The following is an 18,550-nucleotide window of genomic DNA, read 5'->3' as shown; positions in this document are numbered from 1 at the left end:
ACAGCAGAGGAGCGCCTGGATCCTGAGTGTGAGAACCTGGATCATTCAACTGGAGCTCCAAAAAAACACATATTACAACTGTGTCATCCAGAAAGATCCACAAAATAAAACACTTTTGTAAGTTGAAGTTTTTAGTGAGAATACACAAAATTATTATTTTAAATTGAATTTTATATTGGACAAACATAGTGCTCAGTGCACTGTTTGAATAGGAGCAGATGCAGATGTTGATTTATTGCACTTTTTATGTGCTAACTAACAGGAAATGTAAACCTACTTCCTTAACTGTCATTACATGCTTCAGAACACATTTTTATATTTAAAAATAAATGTAAGGAGTTAGTGCAGGTTGGTGGAGAGCGTCCTGAAGCCTTCGGAGTGGGGTTCACAAAAGCCTGATGGGAAACCTCAAGTCTGCCCGCTTATGGTGCTAAACTTTCCCTCCCGGCTAAACGCTAAAACCGAACAAATAGTAGACATTAGTAGGATAAAAACGAACTGAAGACTTACTGATGTTAATGTCGTAGGAGAGAGAAGTCAAAAATAAAAAATAAAAAGAAGGAGGTTTAAACCGCGCCGCAATGGGGGTCCTCTCCACCACTCAGCACCGCCGTCCGTATGGTGCGTCACATTAAAGCCACAGATGGTTGCCGAAGAAAACAGTAAATCACAAAAATCCTGACTGAAACCCCGGGATGTTGTGTTTGGAAGCGGCGCGTGCAGCGGCGGGTAAACCCCTCGCGCGGTGCAGGGATGCCAAGTTCGCTCGCTGGTGTTGCTGGTACTCCTCTTTCTCTCCGTCTTGTGTCCGGGTCCGTAACCAAAAAGGAAACAAGCTTCCTCCCCACAGAAGATGCTAAATCGTAACCCGCGTGCACATCTACTAGTCCACTTCTGTCACTTTGTTTTCGTCCATTAAAACGCCATAAATCCACTGGAGTCAACGGCAGTCCAGAATTTCAAGCCTTCAGACGGCGGCTCCGCCTGCTCCAGAGTCCTCTCGAGTGATGACTCGTCAAGGCGACGGCTGGGCTTTCACACGGTAATGCCGCATCAAACCGCCGCCATTAACCTGCTCCACTGCGGAAGTGAGGATTTTTTGCCAAAGTAAAACAACAGCCTCACACATTATTTTTATTTCTCAGTAATAATTACCCATGAACATACAGCCTTAAGCTTAAACTTATTTTTTATCTTTAGTTGAAACGTTATCCTATATATTTTTGCGAGTTTTATAAACACCAGCTGTTTTAAATAGCGTTCTATTTTAATAAATTTAGTTTAGATTTCTTCGGTTAGTTGACTTTTTTGCTCGATTTATTTATTATGTGTAGCGTTTTGGTTGTTTTTCCCTTTTTTTCTACGGGATACAAACCAAAGCAAAAGTAAATTTCAAAGGGTTCGAGCTTTTACTTTGACAGGCCATACCGGAAGTGCTAATGTACCCATAATTTGATCACTTTTATATGTTTAACATCTGCATTTTGGTTTGTAATATGTCACATTTGTATTCCTAATATTCAAAGTTTTTGTTATTAAGTAGTATATCTGTACATAATATGTGTTAAATTCATAATAAAAAGTAATATATGTATTTTTATGCTTTTTTAAAAATGCTATTATTAGTATAAATTTGTAACTCTATATGTTGATATTTGTTAGTAGCATATCAATCAACAGAGGACTTTCTCAATAAAAGCTAAGTCTGACCAAAAATGGGAATTTTAATTAAAATTTGAATCTTAGCAGAGTATATCATAAAGGAAGAGCAATGTCATATCAGTAAATGATAAAAATAATATTTGCTTTTTTTGTATATACAGTTTAATCTCACGTTATTATCCTACAAAGCATATTGTGTTGTGTCACTAAATTAACCAAGAGGATACTAGGTTTTAGTGAAAAAAATGACACAAAAATCCCTAGAAATTAATTATTAAATAATATTCTGTCAAATACTCCTCACACACTTGTATTTTATTGATAAATAATAATAATAAAAAATCCCATTTAAGTTCTTTTTCTCTCCTGTGTTCGATTAAAAGTGATCATTTTAAGTTATGTGAATATAGAAAGGTGTATAAAAGAATAATGACTATTTTTTACACTTAAAATTTTAAATTAGTCTTTTGAATGCTGTCACTAGATGAAGAAATTTCTTTTTTATTTTGTGTGTGGCTCTATATAAGCACACATTGTGTTAGCGGTGATGTAAAGTGGGTCATGATCTGGCTCCTTTGGGTCATTATTATTATATTAACAGGCTATTTATAGGTCAATGTGTTTAACAGCAATTACTTTGGATCCTGGTTATTACCTTTTGATGCTGCGTGCGTGCGGTGTGGGTAACACGAACTCGGTGTTCTTTTTTGGGGGGTTCAAAGGTGTTACAAGTCTATTGCAGCTTCCCTAAGGCAGCAAATAATGAATTTGAGCACAAGAACAACAACAAAAAAAAACAAGTTTGGACTAAAGACACTATTGTATTAAAAGGACACTGGTATTTTTTTTATTTAAGGACATTTTATTTTTTTGAGTATGAGTGATTTTTGACAAAATAGCACAGCTTAAAGCCAAGACTGGAAAAAGAAATGTCTGTGAAATTCATGTTTTTTGTGCTTATATGGAATGCAATCCTTTGCTACTTTGAGTACTATTACAACACTTCTAAAGCAACACAATGTACTCAACAAAAAGCGGTGACTCAGAGCTTCACTAGAGCAGCTTTCTTATTAAATAAAATCTAAAAACACTTTAACTTTTACATGTTTTTGCTTGGTCACTTGGAATTTAAAAATTAAAATCAGCATTCCTCTCAATTTTTATGATTTTTGATGATTAGTTTTGCAATTTTGCATCATTAAAATATAATGCAAATCTAGTTATATTTATTTATTTTTTAATTCTCAGCCAAATGACTGATATTACTTCTCATAAAACAGACATACATGTCTTTATAGCAACATTTTTGTCAGTTTTTGGGCTAAATTTCCAAATGCAATGAATAAAGTATTTATTTTCTATTCTATTCAAAGAATGTTTTGAAAGCATCCGTGCATTTTTTTGTGACACATTTAAAAGTGAAGCAGTTAGTACTTCCTGAAACATAATTCAAACTGGTTCAAAGGTTGACAGTTGTTGCATAAGGTTAGATTAGAATCACCAATGAGCAGATCAATGCCCTTAAAATCTTTTATTAACAAGATTTTTAGTTTGGAAGCGCCTTAAAATAAATATCAAACACAGAAACTGAGACACAATGGTACAACGCACTGCTTAATGTGTCAATTTAGTAATAAAGTCTTAAAAACATCTAAAAGTGTCTCATTTTAATGCAGCAAAACTGGAACTGGAAAACTGGAACAACTTGGCATTGAGAGATTCTCACAAGGTACAATTAAAAGGTTGTTTTAGTATAAAAAATAAATAAAAATACTGATATGGGATTTGATATGTGGTTTCATATTTGCAACAAAGGTCAGTCAGAGCACTCTGCATTTGCAGAATCAAGCTTCTAAGAATAGAAGCCTCTAAAAAAAAGTGTTTTGCAATTGTTAAAAAAGAAAAACCTTGCAACCTTTCTGAGAACTTTTAGAAAAGATTTTGATTTGCACTTTGACACAATTGATATGCAAAACTTGGTTGGTTTTTGAGCTAAATTAATTAGGATTTTATTTCTAAATTACACACACATCTTTACTGTAAATTGTGCAGATACTTGGCAAAGTAGAGTTGCAAAAATTCACATTATTTAAAAACAAAAAGTTTGAACATCTTATGCAGTTTGTAGTAAAAAAATGTAAAAAGACATTAGTGTGTTGTTTTACAGCTCTATTTTGAAAGGGAAATTTATCATGTTGTTTGCTTTCCAAGCTGCTTAAGTTCAAATTTAATTGAAAGATACTTTATTGATCCCTGATGAGAAATCAGAGCAAAACTTCTGGGTGGAGGAGGCTTTTCGTCTAAAGCAGTTTTCATTAAAACTAAAAAAAAAACCAGCAAAGTGGAAAAACAAACAGTAAATCTTAGCAGAACCACAAAAAAAACCTTAAAGGTGACAGAAAATTGATTAATATGTATGAAATTATAGTCTGTCCTTTGCTGGGCACTTATGAGACTAAATGCATGGATTAAAGTTGTGAAATTTAACAGTGAGTGATCCTATCTTTTCTATACATATACATTTTCTCACAACAGATAAATATTTTTTTTGGCAAAAATAATCTCTAAACAGATTAGCTTAAAAAAAGTCACTACAGCTCAATTTCTTTTCCCAAAATCATGCTTCTTTTTTTTTATTATTTTTTTTTTATTTACACGTGTTAACTCAACAATTACTGCCTTTTAGTTTGCGTGGAACGAACTCCCAGCCTCTGCCTGTGATCTGGAATACATTTGTGTGACCCAATTATACTGTTGTCAGTAAAAAAAAAAAAAAAAGAAAGAAAAAGCTTCGACCTGACAAGTTACAACAGGGAAGACAACTTGTTGAAGCACAGCTCTTGCTGTCAAACGCAGCTTCCGTGATGTGTCTTTCACTTCTGCCCCTTTTTTTGCACAGTTGCTTACGTGCACAATTTATTTTACCGAATGAGTGTATTTTCCGCTTTGCCAAAGCATCAAAAAATGTTAATTTTGTTCCAAATCTAGTTTATTGCAGGGCACATACTGCTTCTCTTGAACATATATTCAATATCTAATGTGGTTTGTGCACAAAAAATAATGCAATCTAACAGAATCATTTGACTAATCACTTCCTGCATCTGTTCAGAAACAAGTTCTGTTCACATATGCACATATGCATGGTTGGGTGCGTACATCAGTGTTTTTCCTTTTAGGTAATATCTTCTTTGGAGCTTCACCCAAACATGAACCCATCTAAGTTATGATCTCCTTGACAGGTATTCAATGTGTCCTTAAGTCAAAGAGTGTGTGGGGCCCCTCCAAGACATGTTGCAACTGTGATCTTGTCAGTTCCCTTCCCATCGGAGCTCGTGCTGCCGGACTCACGTTTGTGTGGATTTGCTGGGGATCGACAATTTGCAATTAAACTGAGGCCATCGTGCAATACATTCCACCACCAGAAAGTGACACTAAAGAGTCCAGTCCATTTACTGTTTAAATAGCACCCATTGTCATTACTTGAACAAACAGTTTTCACATGCCCCTCGTCTTCCCTCTTCCTCTCAGACCTTTTAAAACCCCCCAAACGATTCTGTTCTGGCCACGTAAAAGTCATCCGTATTCTGTTCCAACTGTTTAAATTGGAGGCAATTAAAGTGAATCAGGTCTGCTTCCCTGCAGGAAGTGGAGCACATTAAACGCGATGGTTTGATTGTTACTTTGAGAGAAAAGAACGTCCGAAGGTGGACGATAACGCAGATTAAATACATTAAACTGGTGCTGAATTTTAATGTAAAGCTTAACATTAAAACAACATAGAAAACATTTTCTAGATGCTGAAAATTCCTCAAGGACAAGCTTTAGATAAACTAAAGCTGACTCAGGTTGTGAGTATATGTAGTTTTTTTTTTTTTTTTGTGACTTCATAACACAGTTTTACAAGGACTTAGCTATGGAAAGAATGGCAGTAAAAACGTTTTTTGTCTTGATCTTCCAGTTTTTGCTCTGGTTAAACTTGCATCTTAAAGTGAGAACACAGTGAGGTTCAAAAGGGTTCGACAGAAACTGAAGACGCAGGATGACATATGGCTGTCAGGAGTTTTGCTTTACTTGTAAAAAAAGAAAAAGAAAAAAAAACTCTAGAATGTAAACCGTAACCTTGAACAATATATAACATCAAAGTAGGTCAGTTTTATTTGGAAAGCAGTAAACGTGAATTTGAAATCATGCTGCTGTTTGAAAGTCTTAAATTTAGTGTTTTGTAAATCTTTTCAGTCAAAGCCATCCTGCTGTTATTGAATCACTTGAATTTTGTAGAAGTCACGGTGAGCAGGAGTGGCTGCGGGCTTCGCACAAAAGAGTTCAATGGATTCAGGACAGAGACAATTACATTGTTAGTTTGGGTGGCCCAGTTTTCCCTTTGACAGTCCTGGTTTCTCAGGATGTATGAGAAATTTCACAAAAGTCAGGCATCGAGGTCAGACCTGGTTGATGTATGGAATTGTCCATTTTTGTTCTTTTTTTTTTTTTTTCCCCAAACTTTTTTCTTGTATCCTGAAATTGGCAGAATATTTTTACTGATTGATTTAATTGTTGACAGAGTCCAAATATAAGTTTTTCTTCTTTCTTTCCTGTTTTCATTTTTATTCTTGATGTTTGAGTTTGTAAAATACAAAAATGAATAAAAAACAATAATGCAAGAGAAAATCTACAATAGGGTCAGTGTGAAGTAGAAATAAAGTGGAAATGTGACATGTTCTTGTGTCCCTTTTCTCATGATGAAGAACATATATAAGAAAAATTAAGATTAAAATCGCATTTCTAAGTATTTTTTTATTTAAATCGTTGTGAAAAAGGAGCAGACAAAAAAAATGCTCCTTGAAAAAGTCAGTCGCAGCCATAAGCTCCTCTTTTGAGCTCAAATATATTCAAATTGGGTTGTGAGGGGCTGCAAGCTAGCAGGAGAGAGTGTAAAAGGGATGATGGGAAGTGAGGCCACATCTACACTCGGAGGGGAGTTTCTAATGAACTACTGCAGAAATTGTCCTAGATTTTGGCTAAAAACTGCATAATCATAATTAAAAGACCGCTTTTAAAATAGAGCAAAAGGTAATCAGAGTGGGACTTTAAGGTTTATGTTCTGAGGAGGAATGTTTGTTATAGGGAATGAAGATGGAAAGTGTAAACAGAGCTGTTACATGTTTATTTAGTTTTCTGTTTAGGACCTAAAACCAAGGGAACTTTGTAATGGATGTAACTGAAAACAGATTTTAGAACTCGAGAGAGTAGAAGAGAAAGAGTAAAAGACCACATGTTGAGCTATATTTACACAAGAGACACAAAAATAAAAACAGAAAGTGACAATAATGATTATAAATTGATTAGCTTTGCACAAACACTAAACTCAAATGAAGCGAAAATCCTCACAATCCACAGACAATAACAGATAAATCTGTAATTCACAGAAATAGAAAACTGTTGGACATCATGCGAAGGCTTCAAAGGAGCTATTTCTAAACCTATTTTATTTCTATGTCTGTTTTAGGTACAAAAATAAATAAAAATCACTATATTAGGCTGCAAATCTGTTCAGTTGAAGACAAAATTGTTTTCACTCTAGCAGGCATGTCAGGAGCGTTTTGAGAGTCCAGTAGTTTGTTTTGAATTGATCATGTGTGGTGTCATTCGTCCTCTGCTCCCTTTGGCCTAGCAGATAAGTTTGGGGGCAAACACACCAGCTACTTCTGGCAAACTACCCTGTCAGACAGGGTCATGACATCATTATTGCACAACATCATTCTCCCTCTCTCCTCATTTGTTTATCTCATTTTACTTAAACTTTAGCATCTAAAAGGTTGTTTTCTGGATCATTTTTAGGCCTCACTTTTAGAATGAAAGTTTTGGTTATATATGTAATTCAATTATTTCCGTTTAGTTTATTTTCAGATCCTGAAGGAAGTCTTATTTCAGAAAGCTGTTGGATTCTGTTCCCAACATCCGTCTTGGTCACGTGACTTAAAGTGGCTAGCTGGGATGCTAAGCTAGTAGTCAAAAGCTAACAAAAAATCAAACAATAAAACGTATTTGGAAAGTTTCTTCGGGGAGAAAAGAGTCCGCAAGAAAACTGAAGACTTTAAAGAACAATAAAGCTGCTGGGAGTCTTCCTCAACATTCAGAGTTATTGAGACAGTTGTTCTCATGCAGCATGTAGCTCTGTCTAGTATGTGGCGACAGAATTTTGACTGTTTCACACACAATAATATAGTTGGAGACATGGTGGATTTTCCGTTTATATTATATTTAAAAAATACCAGTTTTAGGACAGTTGTTTCATTTTATTTTGCTTCATTTATCCATCAAACCTTAAAGTCGGATGTAGCCAAAGCTAGCGTCTGGTTGTTAGCTTCCACTTTCCACATTAAAGGGAAAATCTTCCATTTCCAGCTGCAAACATTTTACAAAAAAAATTATAGTTTTTGATTTGTAGAAATTTGTAAAAGAAACATTTGAGAAATTTCCTACAGCAAGGCTGAATTAAGTAAGCATCAGAAACTTTGTGTTAAAAAAATGAATAAGGATTCATGTAAATATGATCAATCTTTTTGCTTTGAAAGATAATCAGAGCCTGGATTGAGTGTTAAAACGACATTCTATAAGGGAAATATATTATATAATTTTTCAATTTATGGAATGTTTTCCCATCAGAAACGACTTCTAAAAACCAACAACTTTTTAAAACAAAATTTTTTGATGTAGCATTTTATTTTAAAAATAGATTTTCAGAAACCGTACGCTTAAAAATGAGAACTTCGGCCTCGTTCCGACCAGTTCATGAAAATCTTATGGAATTTAAACCGGTCCATGGCCTAGCCTAAAAAAGGTCATGGTTGGGGACTACTGTTTTCTAGGACATTTCGGCAGATCAGCAGTAGTTGATTATAAGTCATGGGCGGGACTGTTGGTCCGGAAGCTCCGCCTCCCTTTCCCTCCTTGTTGTTGAGAGTTCAAAGCAGCAAGCTTGTGACCCGCCCAGCGTATTTTCTGTCACAAATTCGATCTGCTATAATTTGCCTGGTCCTGATTCACTATAATTTAAATAAAGAAATACTCAGAAATGCAATTTTAAGCTTAATTGTCTATATATATCATGAAAAATATCCCACAAAAACATGATTTTCATCAGAGTTTGTCTATTTTTTTTAAAGATCAGAGCTGAACTGGACTGCAGGTGGAACATAAAAGCCCATGTACACCTGCACGTCTGTCAGTGACTCCAACTATCTCTTTAATCAGTCACGCCCTCATCCTAAGGCACTCTGCTGCATCCATGTGGAAGTGAACGAGTGTGAAGGTACTCGAGCTTTCACTCATATAACCCGCACTTCCAGTCAAATCATAGAAATGTGACATCTCTTGGAGGAAAAAGACATTTTTTAATGTTGGAGTGAAAAAAATTGGGACTTCCCCTTAAAAAATTGAGAAGCAAGAATGTGAATGTGTGTTTTTTATTTTTATTTTCCTGGAGCATAAAGGTCCTTTCATCATAGGATGAGAGACTGGCACTGTCTGGCTAGAGTGTGCTTCTATGTGCACGCGTCTCCAACAAAGAGGTAGAAAGTGAGAGGTCAGCACTGCCTGGTACTCGGCTGCAGAAGCGTCTGTGTTTGTGTCAGAGTGACTGAGAGGATGAACAAATGGCTCAAAGATTACTCACACAGAAGCAGATTTATAAAGACTCAGTGTTAGCGAGCCAAGTTTCATTGTGAAATCAAGTCATTGCAGGTACTGAAACACATGGTAAAATTCAAAAAACCCACAAGTTTGGCTTGAAGAAATATCATGTTTGTAGTCTTACTGCCCAAAAGCTGTTTTAGCGAGTTTACGTCACAACTTTTATCATTTACACAGAAGCTACTTCACTTATCTTGTTTAAACATGCCATTTTTCTCTATTAATTAGTTATCTTTGCAAACTAAATTCAGTGGAAGCTCTGTAAACTTGCCAGAATATTTTGAAATCCCACTTGTTGTTTTCCTGTTTGATTCTCAATGTTTCCGTTGTGGTGTGAATTCTTACACAATTTCAGCTCTGAGGAAGTGAATGTTGTGAAAATTTGTTTTACATTTAGTTATTCATCAGACCTTTTTAACTAATAGAAGTTCACAAAAAGGGACAGAAAAAGCCAGGTAACAGCCAAAAATAAGGTAGTTGTAAAGCTGAAGAAAAGCTAATTTAAAGACTCACTCTGATCAAAATTGTATTTTTTGTGAGTTTTTAACATGTTCTTGTGGCATTTTTCTCATGACAGAGGACATATATTTAAAAAAATATCTTAAAATTCATTTACTAAAATCCTTGTGAATCAGGAGCATAAACTCCAGTTTAAAAAAGCTTGTAGATGTGACGTAGAACCTACAAAAAGCCACAAGCTCCTTGCTCTACTCCATTCTGATACATCCACTTGTAGACGACTAGATCCATGTACGTCTTCGTTTTCCTGAGCTGGTATCTGGGTCAGAACTCTACAGCTGGATAGCGCCAATATTGCTCAACATTTTTGTTGCACTAGTAATGCTAGGTTTGGGTTGTGAGGGACTGTAAGCTAGCAGGAAAAAGTGTAAACAAAAGGATCATGGGAAACAGGGGCAGGCTCACTACCCACCAACAACTCAGAGGCAAAATTTCTAATGAACTTTTGCCACTCTACGGAAACCATGTCCTAAAAAACAACACAGGTTTTTTTTTTTAGTCACAGAATTTCTCAGCCACCTATTATCTGCAAATAATCATAATATGAAATCACATGCAAAGCTGTAAATTTAGAACATTTATTTTTAGTCCATTGGAACCTTGGGTCTAAAACTCAGTGTCTTTTTTTTTTTTTACCTCTGTATTTTGAATTTGAAAGACTACCTGGTTGCTTATTTCTGATAATTTTAATCAGCATAACCTCCTTTACGTGACACTACGTTTATTTTGTCATTTTTTATTTTTTATTTTATGTTTTATGTACACACCAGACATAAAATCATGCAAAAACAGAAAATTCTGTCTGGAACAATATGATTCATTTTGCTGTGGAAACCCCCAAAAAGTTTATCAAACTGTTTTTACAACATAGAATGAAAGTTTTAGGTGTAATTTTGTAAAAACAAAAAGAATAAAATTTGTTAACAAACTAATCAACATGTTTCTGAATGAAAATACAAAAATATCCATGCTAAAGTCACACCAGGCAGCCCCAAAAATAAGAATTACTGTTGTCTATTTTTTTCCTAGAATTCTGTTTTTTTTCTAGTTTTTTCCTTTATTTCTCATAAACTTTCTTTATTATGCTTGTGAAAAATGACAAAACATTTTTTTTGAATAAGTTTGATCCAGCTGGATTCCAGGTCGGCTGCTCACAGGTGGGGGCCTGTCTGTCCATTCTGAACTGCTTGCTTTCCGTGGCGTCGGAGGATGGGATTTTCGCGGAGAACTGCGGATTCAATTTTTAGACAACGCCGATGCTAGTTATTGTGGAAAATCAATGCTGGTCCCCATCCCAGAATAAAATAATGGTCGGTTTCCTCTTTGGATTTCTATTAGCAGACAGCTCCATTTTGCTCTGGCCCCTCCCCCCTTTATAGGTGCTCTTCTGCTTTATTACAGCCGTCCGATTGCCGTTTATTCTCCGCCTTATTTATTAAAATAGAGGATTGATTTTTACAAAAACTACAAATAAATGCCATATTATCTCTTTAATTTAATAAAATCTCAATCACAGAATATAAAAAAAAGTTTTATTATGCTGATCTCACAGCTGCACGACAGAACGCCTGAGCGCGATTAATAAATATTACCAAATTAATTATGTTTTATTAATCGGGCACCTTTACACGTCAACATTCATAGCCCTATTTAAGACCCAAAAAGGGGGTTTATGCCGGTCTACAGCTGGATAAAAATACAGGTTTCTGTCAGAAAATCTGGCATAAACATCTACCAAACCAAGTGTGCTAACCAGTCAAAAATTGATCCGCTATGGCGACCCCTGATGGGATGTGCCGAGGGGTGAACAACAACAACTACTCATAAATATAAGTAAAAAGCTAAAAAGCTTAAGTATTGATTACAGCTACACGTGTCACATGCATAGCCTCCGTTAGCCTAATGTGCTGGTAAAGAAAGATCTTTGATTAATGTCATTCAGACTTCCCCGCCTATACTTGTTCTTTCCAAAAATTTTATCAGAAAATATATAGATAAAGTTGCTTCACTAATGTGGAAATGATGATTAACAACATTTGTAGTTGCAAAATCTCACAGTTGGAGCTGATTTCATTAACTATCCAAGGCTTTTGTGTCCAGCTTGTCGGATCTTGGTTTAAATGTGCTTAAATGTGCCTTATTCCACAAGACAGCAGTGAGTGTTTACCACCGAACAGGTCTGAGCTGTTTTGGTGGCATGACGGGCGTATGCACGCACAATGTGGTGAATTAACCCCGTCTCAGAAAATTCACGTGTGAAAAATAACTGAAAAAGTGTCGGCTACCATGCAGTCAATTAGTAAAACATTTGAGTGTGAACAAAAATAAATCATTAAATGTGATTAATTTGAATAGTTGGATAAAACTTTTAAAGGGGGAGTTACTTTTTGCAGCTGATCAGAGTTATAGACAGCCAAAAGCAGATAACTGTTACATCCTGGAGCCAACCTGTGTGCAATACGACACTGTATGCTTTTGAAGTGAATTAAGATCTTGTAAAGCCACTGATAAAATCATGCATGGAGGAAAAACTCCACTATTGAGACTTTTCAACACAACTGCTTCAGGTTATCCCCAAATTTAATAAAAACACATTAAAAGTTTTTTGCAATTGATTTTTTATTAAAATCTTATGAGTTTAGCTAACATTTTCCAAATTCATGCCAAAATATAACATTCATTTTTTGCAGCGCTCCACAGCTTCTGCGTCTAGAATCAATTGTACGAAGAGCTTTACCTTTATAACCAGTATGAGTCACATATATATTTTTTTTACTTATTCAAAAGACTGCAGGCAAATCGCAACTGTAATCTCCTGGCTCTGAAAGCACACTATAAATAACTTCAGTTGAAAGGTATTCCCTTTTAGGGCACTCCCAGCTTTACTAGTGTTTCACAACAAGTCCGCTCGCTTTTTATTTGCATCGCTTAGAAACACAAATGATAATATTGCCTGAAGCTTTAAACATTCCAGGCTGTGGCATAATAAATACGTTTTCTTCAGATACTAATAAAGTTTTCTGCAATGATCTCTTTTGCTAAAAAAATGTATGCAACTAGTTTTTTTTTCAGTAAACTTGATGGAACAACAAGAGAAAGTAGTAAAATTAAAAGGAAATCCATACAAACTTGCCTAAAAGTAAAAATGCATTTAATGCACCTTCTGATCAAGAAGTTTTATTTAATCATGTGTGAAAACAAATCGAGACAGAAAATGCAATAAAAAACTCAGAAATTAAAAAAAGATCAAACATTTTTATGTTGACCACAACTTGAGTAAAAATAGAAAAAAAACAGAACAAAAACATATAAAAAAATAAAAAAATATATCAATTATAAGATTATTGATCTAAAAAAATATATAAAAAATGTATATAGCTAAATAAAAAACAGGTAAGTAGTTCCGACTACAAAAAAAGGCTAAATAAATGAATAAATAGAACAAACAAGAAGTATTTAACAGCTGACCTTAAAACAGGTACATGCAGGCTTTGCATGTCTATTCAAACCAAATCAGTGATTTTTTTAAAAAGCTGGATTTATCCTCCTGTCAACGACATTACCCTACAAATCTCTATAAGCCACCATGGTTAGTAACAACACGAGCAGCTCCAACAACATTAGCAGTTTCTGTTTTAATGAAAGGAAATGTAAATGTCATCCTTTAAAGACCTCCTAGGGAAGTCTGACTCAGTAATGAGGTGTTTTTACATACATTTTAGCTTTTAAAGAAGGATTACCTCCCAAAAAACACTTGTTTTCAACATGTAATTTAGGGATTAACTAGGTATTTATTCAGCTCACTAAACCACACAAAAAGTCAGTCTTTTAAGATCTGCAAAATGGCAACCTTAACCCCCCGAATACCCAGAAAAATAGAAGAAGTGGAATTCTTCGAAAGCAAAATACTAAAAACATCCCAAAGGAAGGTCAGCAGATTAGTTCCGTGAAGTGAAAGGATGCAAAAAAAAAACACAATTAACTAAAAAGCAAAAGTGAAAGGAGAGACATTTTTCTGACATATTTAATGTGAAAACCTCTGTGGTAAACGCTCCACATTTTTCAAAGTGAGCAATGCTTGCTTTGGGCAACTTGCCCATCCAAACATTAAATAGCGGTTTGGAGGATTTCTGCTTATTCTCGCCTAAGATAAGATTACTTTGCAGGTGTTAAAAGCTTTTGTCTGTGTGTTTATCTGCCATGTCACAGTTTCTAGGTCATAACCTAAAAGTACATTAGCGATGAAGGATACTGAGCCACAAAACACTGATTTTAGAAAATCAAAACCAATGCTTTTCGGCTCTTTCTGTGATGAATGATTCCAGGTTCAAAAGGCTGAATTGCTATGAATAGGCAGGAGGAGTTAGAGCATGTAGTACTAAATGTTCATCTAATAAAAATGATGTTAAACTGTATTTAATCTCCATAAATCATTTTGATATGCATTTTCTATTTAAAGTCCCACTTCAATTCTCTTTTAAACTCTTTTTTAATTATGACTATCCCGTTATTGTGCCACAAGATCTTTCAGGTTTATTAAAAATGGCACCGTAACATGACCACAGTCAAACGAGAGTTACATTAAAATCTCAAAACATTAAAAATAAGTTTAAAAGTAATTTAATAATAAAGACAAAATAAGTACCATAATAAATCAAGAACACTGATAAAATAAATTATGAAAATGCCTGTAGTTTATTAGAAGTTAGCCTTGGAGTTGTGATTTGGACTGTTAGAGTAAGCCTTCCCTCATTTCCTATCATCCCTTTTCTTACATGCTCTCCCACTAGCTTACAGCCCCTAACAACCCCAACTAACGTTACTAGTGTGACAAAAAATCGATATTGTGATATATCGCAACATTTATCCATGCATTTATCTTTTATTTTCATTTAAAGAGGCAGTAAAGCATTATGTTCATCAGTGAGACGTTCCTTTTGATAGAGGTGACGTGGATTTCAAGACTGGTTGTCGCGGGCACCAATGTGTCCGGCAGCTACTTAAATTATTCATTTTTGGTTCTGTTGTTGTTCATGATTACTATTGTTTACACTGAATTTTACTGATAGTTCAAAATCAATTGGGGTCAATGCTTGTCAAAGACAAAGTGTTACTGATTTCTGTAGTGTTGCTCAAAAGTGTCTCTTATTTGTTGCACGAAATAAGACACACATTGTTTATTATGATTGTGTTGGAGGAAAAAAAATGTGTTCTTCTATATAATGTCAGTTATTAGAGATTATTTTTTCCAATTATCGAAGTATCGCGATATCATCGATATCGTGATCCATGTATAATGTATCGTGAGGTACCCAGTGGATACATCAGAATGGAGCAAAGTAAAGAGCTTGTGGCAACTATGTGACTGCTACAAGCTTTTCCCAATGGCTGTTTTTTTGAAAACAAATATACTCAGAAATGCAACTTTGAGATTGTGTTTGGGTCAAGATTGACTAATTTTTTGAGTCAAAATGGTTCCATTTTGACCCAAACACAACTTAAGGGTTAATTTTCTTCATTTATGTCCTCCATTGTGAGAAAAAGGAAGCAAGATCATGTTAACAAAACACAATTTTTAATTTTAGTGAGTCTTTAAACTACAAGTTCTTTTGTTTGTTTTTTTCACTGTTAAATGATTCTTAAATTACCAACTTAATACCAGCACTCTGACACAAATGAACTGAAATGGGTAAAAAAAGAAAAAAACAGCCCCAAATTGAGAAATTCTGTATTAAAAATGGAGAAACTGTGAATTTATCACATTATTAGGCTGAGCTGCTCTGCTCCTGGTACGTTTGGGTTCTTGTTTCAGCCTTTCACTTCAGAGAGCCGTAAACTGCTAAACAGCAAGGAAACCGATTTTAAAGGGAACACACTGTTGACTCTTTGCGGCACAAATAAACCCAGATTGATGTTTCTGGGCTGGTTTTGGTTAGTCCTGGACAGTGCAGCCAAAGAGAGATGCAAGGCTAATTTTAAACGTGGTCCCACTGTATAAAGTCTGGAAAGTGTTTGCCTGGTTTGTTGATACGTAGTGGCTCATGGTGGAGAAAAAGACAAAAGGACAAAGTGAAAGATTGAGAGTAAGGGAGAGGAGGAGACCAGGATGGTGTGAATACACCATTTGTTCACCCCCCCTCGTTGTCCTCGTTGGCTTTGCTTGGTGCCTAGCGTATAGGGTAACTGTCTTTAACAAGTGCCATTCTTATAATCGCACTTTCACGGCTGTAGGTCTCATTTAGGTGTGGTTGATTGCTTGCTACAGGCCCAAAGATGCAAGGACTGGGAAAGGCAGACAGAGGAGACCAGGGTCGGGACATCGACCTGACATCGCTGAGATCCACCATGCCGGCCGGCGGCCCTCTCCAGGTTAGTCCAGCTGACCACACAAAAGTGTCAGATAAAACAAAATGTAGTTCCTTTCCCTTTCATCATCCTTTTTCTCTCACTTGCGGTCGATGTTCTGCTCTGAATCCACTGCTCCTGTCTGGGTTTTACCACAGAGCTGTGGTATGTTCTGCCTACGTGAAAGCTCAAGATCAGAGAGCTTCTGTTTGGCTCTCTGTGGTTCAAGCTGAGGGTCTGTGCTCTATTCCAGGAGCAAAATATGATCACAGCATCCATCAAATATCAATTAGGACTCGGGTGTAATAGTCAATAAAGTGATCAAAAGTAGCTGGGGGTCATTGAAACAGGGCCTTCACAATCCTTTGTTTGGTGGGAAATACGACAGAGTCGACATGGGACTTGAGAATTACTTCTGTTTTTTATTTAAAAAAAAATTGAAGTATGTTATTTATGAGCTCATAAATTTGCACATAAATAATTGGAAGTAGCTACTCAGATGAACAGAAAAACATCTTCTAGATTTGAAACAAATCGTGTAAAGAAAACCCTGTGACTAAAGATCTCTTCAGTCATTGGCCAGGAATTACTTTTTAGTTTGGTTTTCTGAGATAATGCATTAGATTAGGTCATGCTTTGTTTTCAGATCATGATCTATTAGTTGTCTTTTTCCCCATTGACAGTCACACCAGTTTTTGTTATTTTTTTTAGTTTCAAGCATCTACAGCTTTTTGATTAGTAAGTAGTCACAGGCTATGTCCAAATTCCCTCCCTACTCTCTAACTAATAAACCTATTTAGTGCAGGACTATCTAGCACCCTGGATTTTCAAAGCATTGAAGACAACATGCTCACTCTCTTTTTTTTTTTTTTAACAAATATGATGTCACAGATTTCCCAAGATAAAATCCAATTAATGTGAACATTTTACAAAGACTATTTATGAATCCACTTGGTTGATTTATAAAAATAAGTAAAAATACAAATTTTCATATGAAATACGTTCAAGCACAATGCATTGTGGTCTATATTTAGCAATCAAGTGAGCATCAAAGTGTATTAGTTTTACGCAGAGACTTATGGGAAATTTCCAGGGCACTAGAATTTGGAATTGTAGCCCTAAAAAAATGGCAAACACACTATATAGTGCACAAAGAAGTGAGTAGTGAAGGAATTTGGACACAATTTTTTTTGATCACTTAGTCCATCTTTTGTCACGTTTTTGATCCTCTTTGTTTTTAACGTTTCGTTTTTTTTAGTTTGTATCTTTAGTGTTTAACTTTCCATTTTTTTTCAGTTTTCAATACACGTTTCTCTCCAGCATTTATAATCTAAAACCGTTGATGACACCCTCAATGATTCTCCTATTTAGCTCAGATTTGCTTTGAGTTCAATTGTGTCATTTTACTTTTTGTGGCTTCAAAGGTCAAGAATCTCAGTTAAATCATAGTAAATGGACTCTACGTTCAAAATGACAAATAGAACATTTCACCCTAAGCTGCACAATCAAATTATGCTTTTTCAGCCTCTGCTTATGTAATGTGTCTATCAGAGAGATTACCTGAGTTGTCTGGACACATCATTTGGACATAATCTGGATTTACGTGGACTTCTGTGAAACCATCCCCTCACGTGTCAACCATTCTCATAAAACTGATGCTGCTTGATATTTATCCACAACGGGATGGGATCGTTTCTTAATGTGTCTATAAGCTCATGACGTTTTCACTCAATAACTAAGCAGAAGGTCACATGACGGTCAACAAAAGGCGTGCACATTTTTTTCTAAAGTTGGATTTAGCGGGAGGCTTTTAGATATTGTACGTGTAAAGCTGTCTTGATAAATCTATTTGTAAGGTGTGAAGGCTTTGCACCTCGAAGTCACTCCCTATGTATAGAGCCCAGCAACAGGGTGTGGAGCTCTTGTACACGGTTAGTAATAATCACATGTCTTCTTCAAGCTGACGAGGGACGTTTGAGGAGGGCAACCATAACTGAATTAGACCTTCAGTGATGATCGTTCTTTATTTAAAAATGCAATCCAACAAAAATATGGTGCAAGCCCTCGCCATGTGATGTTTGTTTGTTGGCAATTTAATCATTTTGTCCTAAAATATTTTTTTCTAATCATTTCAAAGAGGATTGATTATATTATGATTCATACAGGAAATTTCGACTTTTATTTTGAAAATATCAATTAATGATGTTTCTTTACTAACTTGATTATGTCTGCATGCGTACGTGATTGTTGACACATCAAGGGTGCTGAATCACTCATTACACCACCCTAACGTGAACTTGCATAAAAAATAGAAACTATTGCTTTGAAATAA

General features: G+C 35.4%; 2 protein-coding genes across 8 annotated transcripts in view; one reads left to right on the top strand and one right to left on the bottom strand.

The window, feature by feature from the left end:
* Nucleotides 1-649, bottom strand: part of wnk1b (WNK lysine deficient protein kinase 1b) — a gene marked incomplete in the record, with an annotated part of 82,127 nt that extends 81,478 nt beyond the window's left edge. The window contains 1 exon segment of the mRNA XM_036210266.1: nt 511-649.
* A 255-nt stretch (nt 650-904) lies between these two features.
* Nucleotides 905-18,550, top strand: part of LOC112158595 (ninjurin-2) — a 47,769-nt gene continuing 30,123 nt past the window's right edge. For 5 of the 7 annotated variants that reach the window (XM_024292054.2, XM_024292046.2, XM_024292023.1 and 2 more), the window contains exon 1: nt 16,059-16,242. In XM_024292054.2, coding sequence (XP_024147822.1) covers nt 16,147-16,242 — 96 coding nt within the window. In that variant the 5' untranslated portion in view covers nt 16,059-16,146. The other 2 variants (XM_024292040.1, XM_024292032.2) reach the window with 2 other exon arrangements.

Source organism: Oryzias melastigma, linkage group LG23 (genome assembly GCF_002922805.2).
Source record: "Oryzias melastigma strain HK-1 linkage group LG23, ASM292280v2, whole genome shotgun sequence".
Taxonomy (NCBI): Eukaryota; Metazoa; Chordata; class Actinopteri; order Beloniformes; family Adrianichthyidae; genus Oryzias; species Oryzias melastigma.
This window is presented reverse-complemented; position numbering and strand designations above follow the sequence as displayed.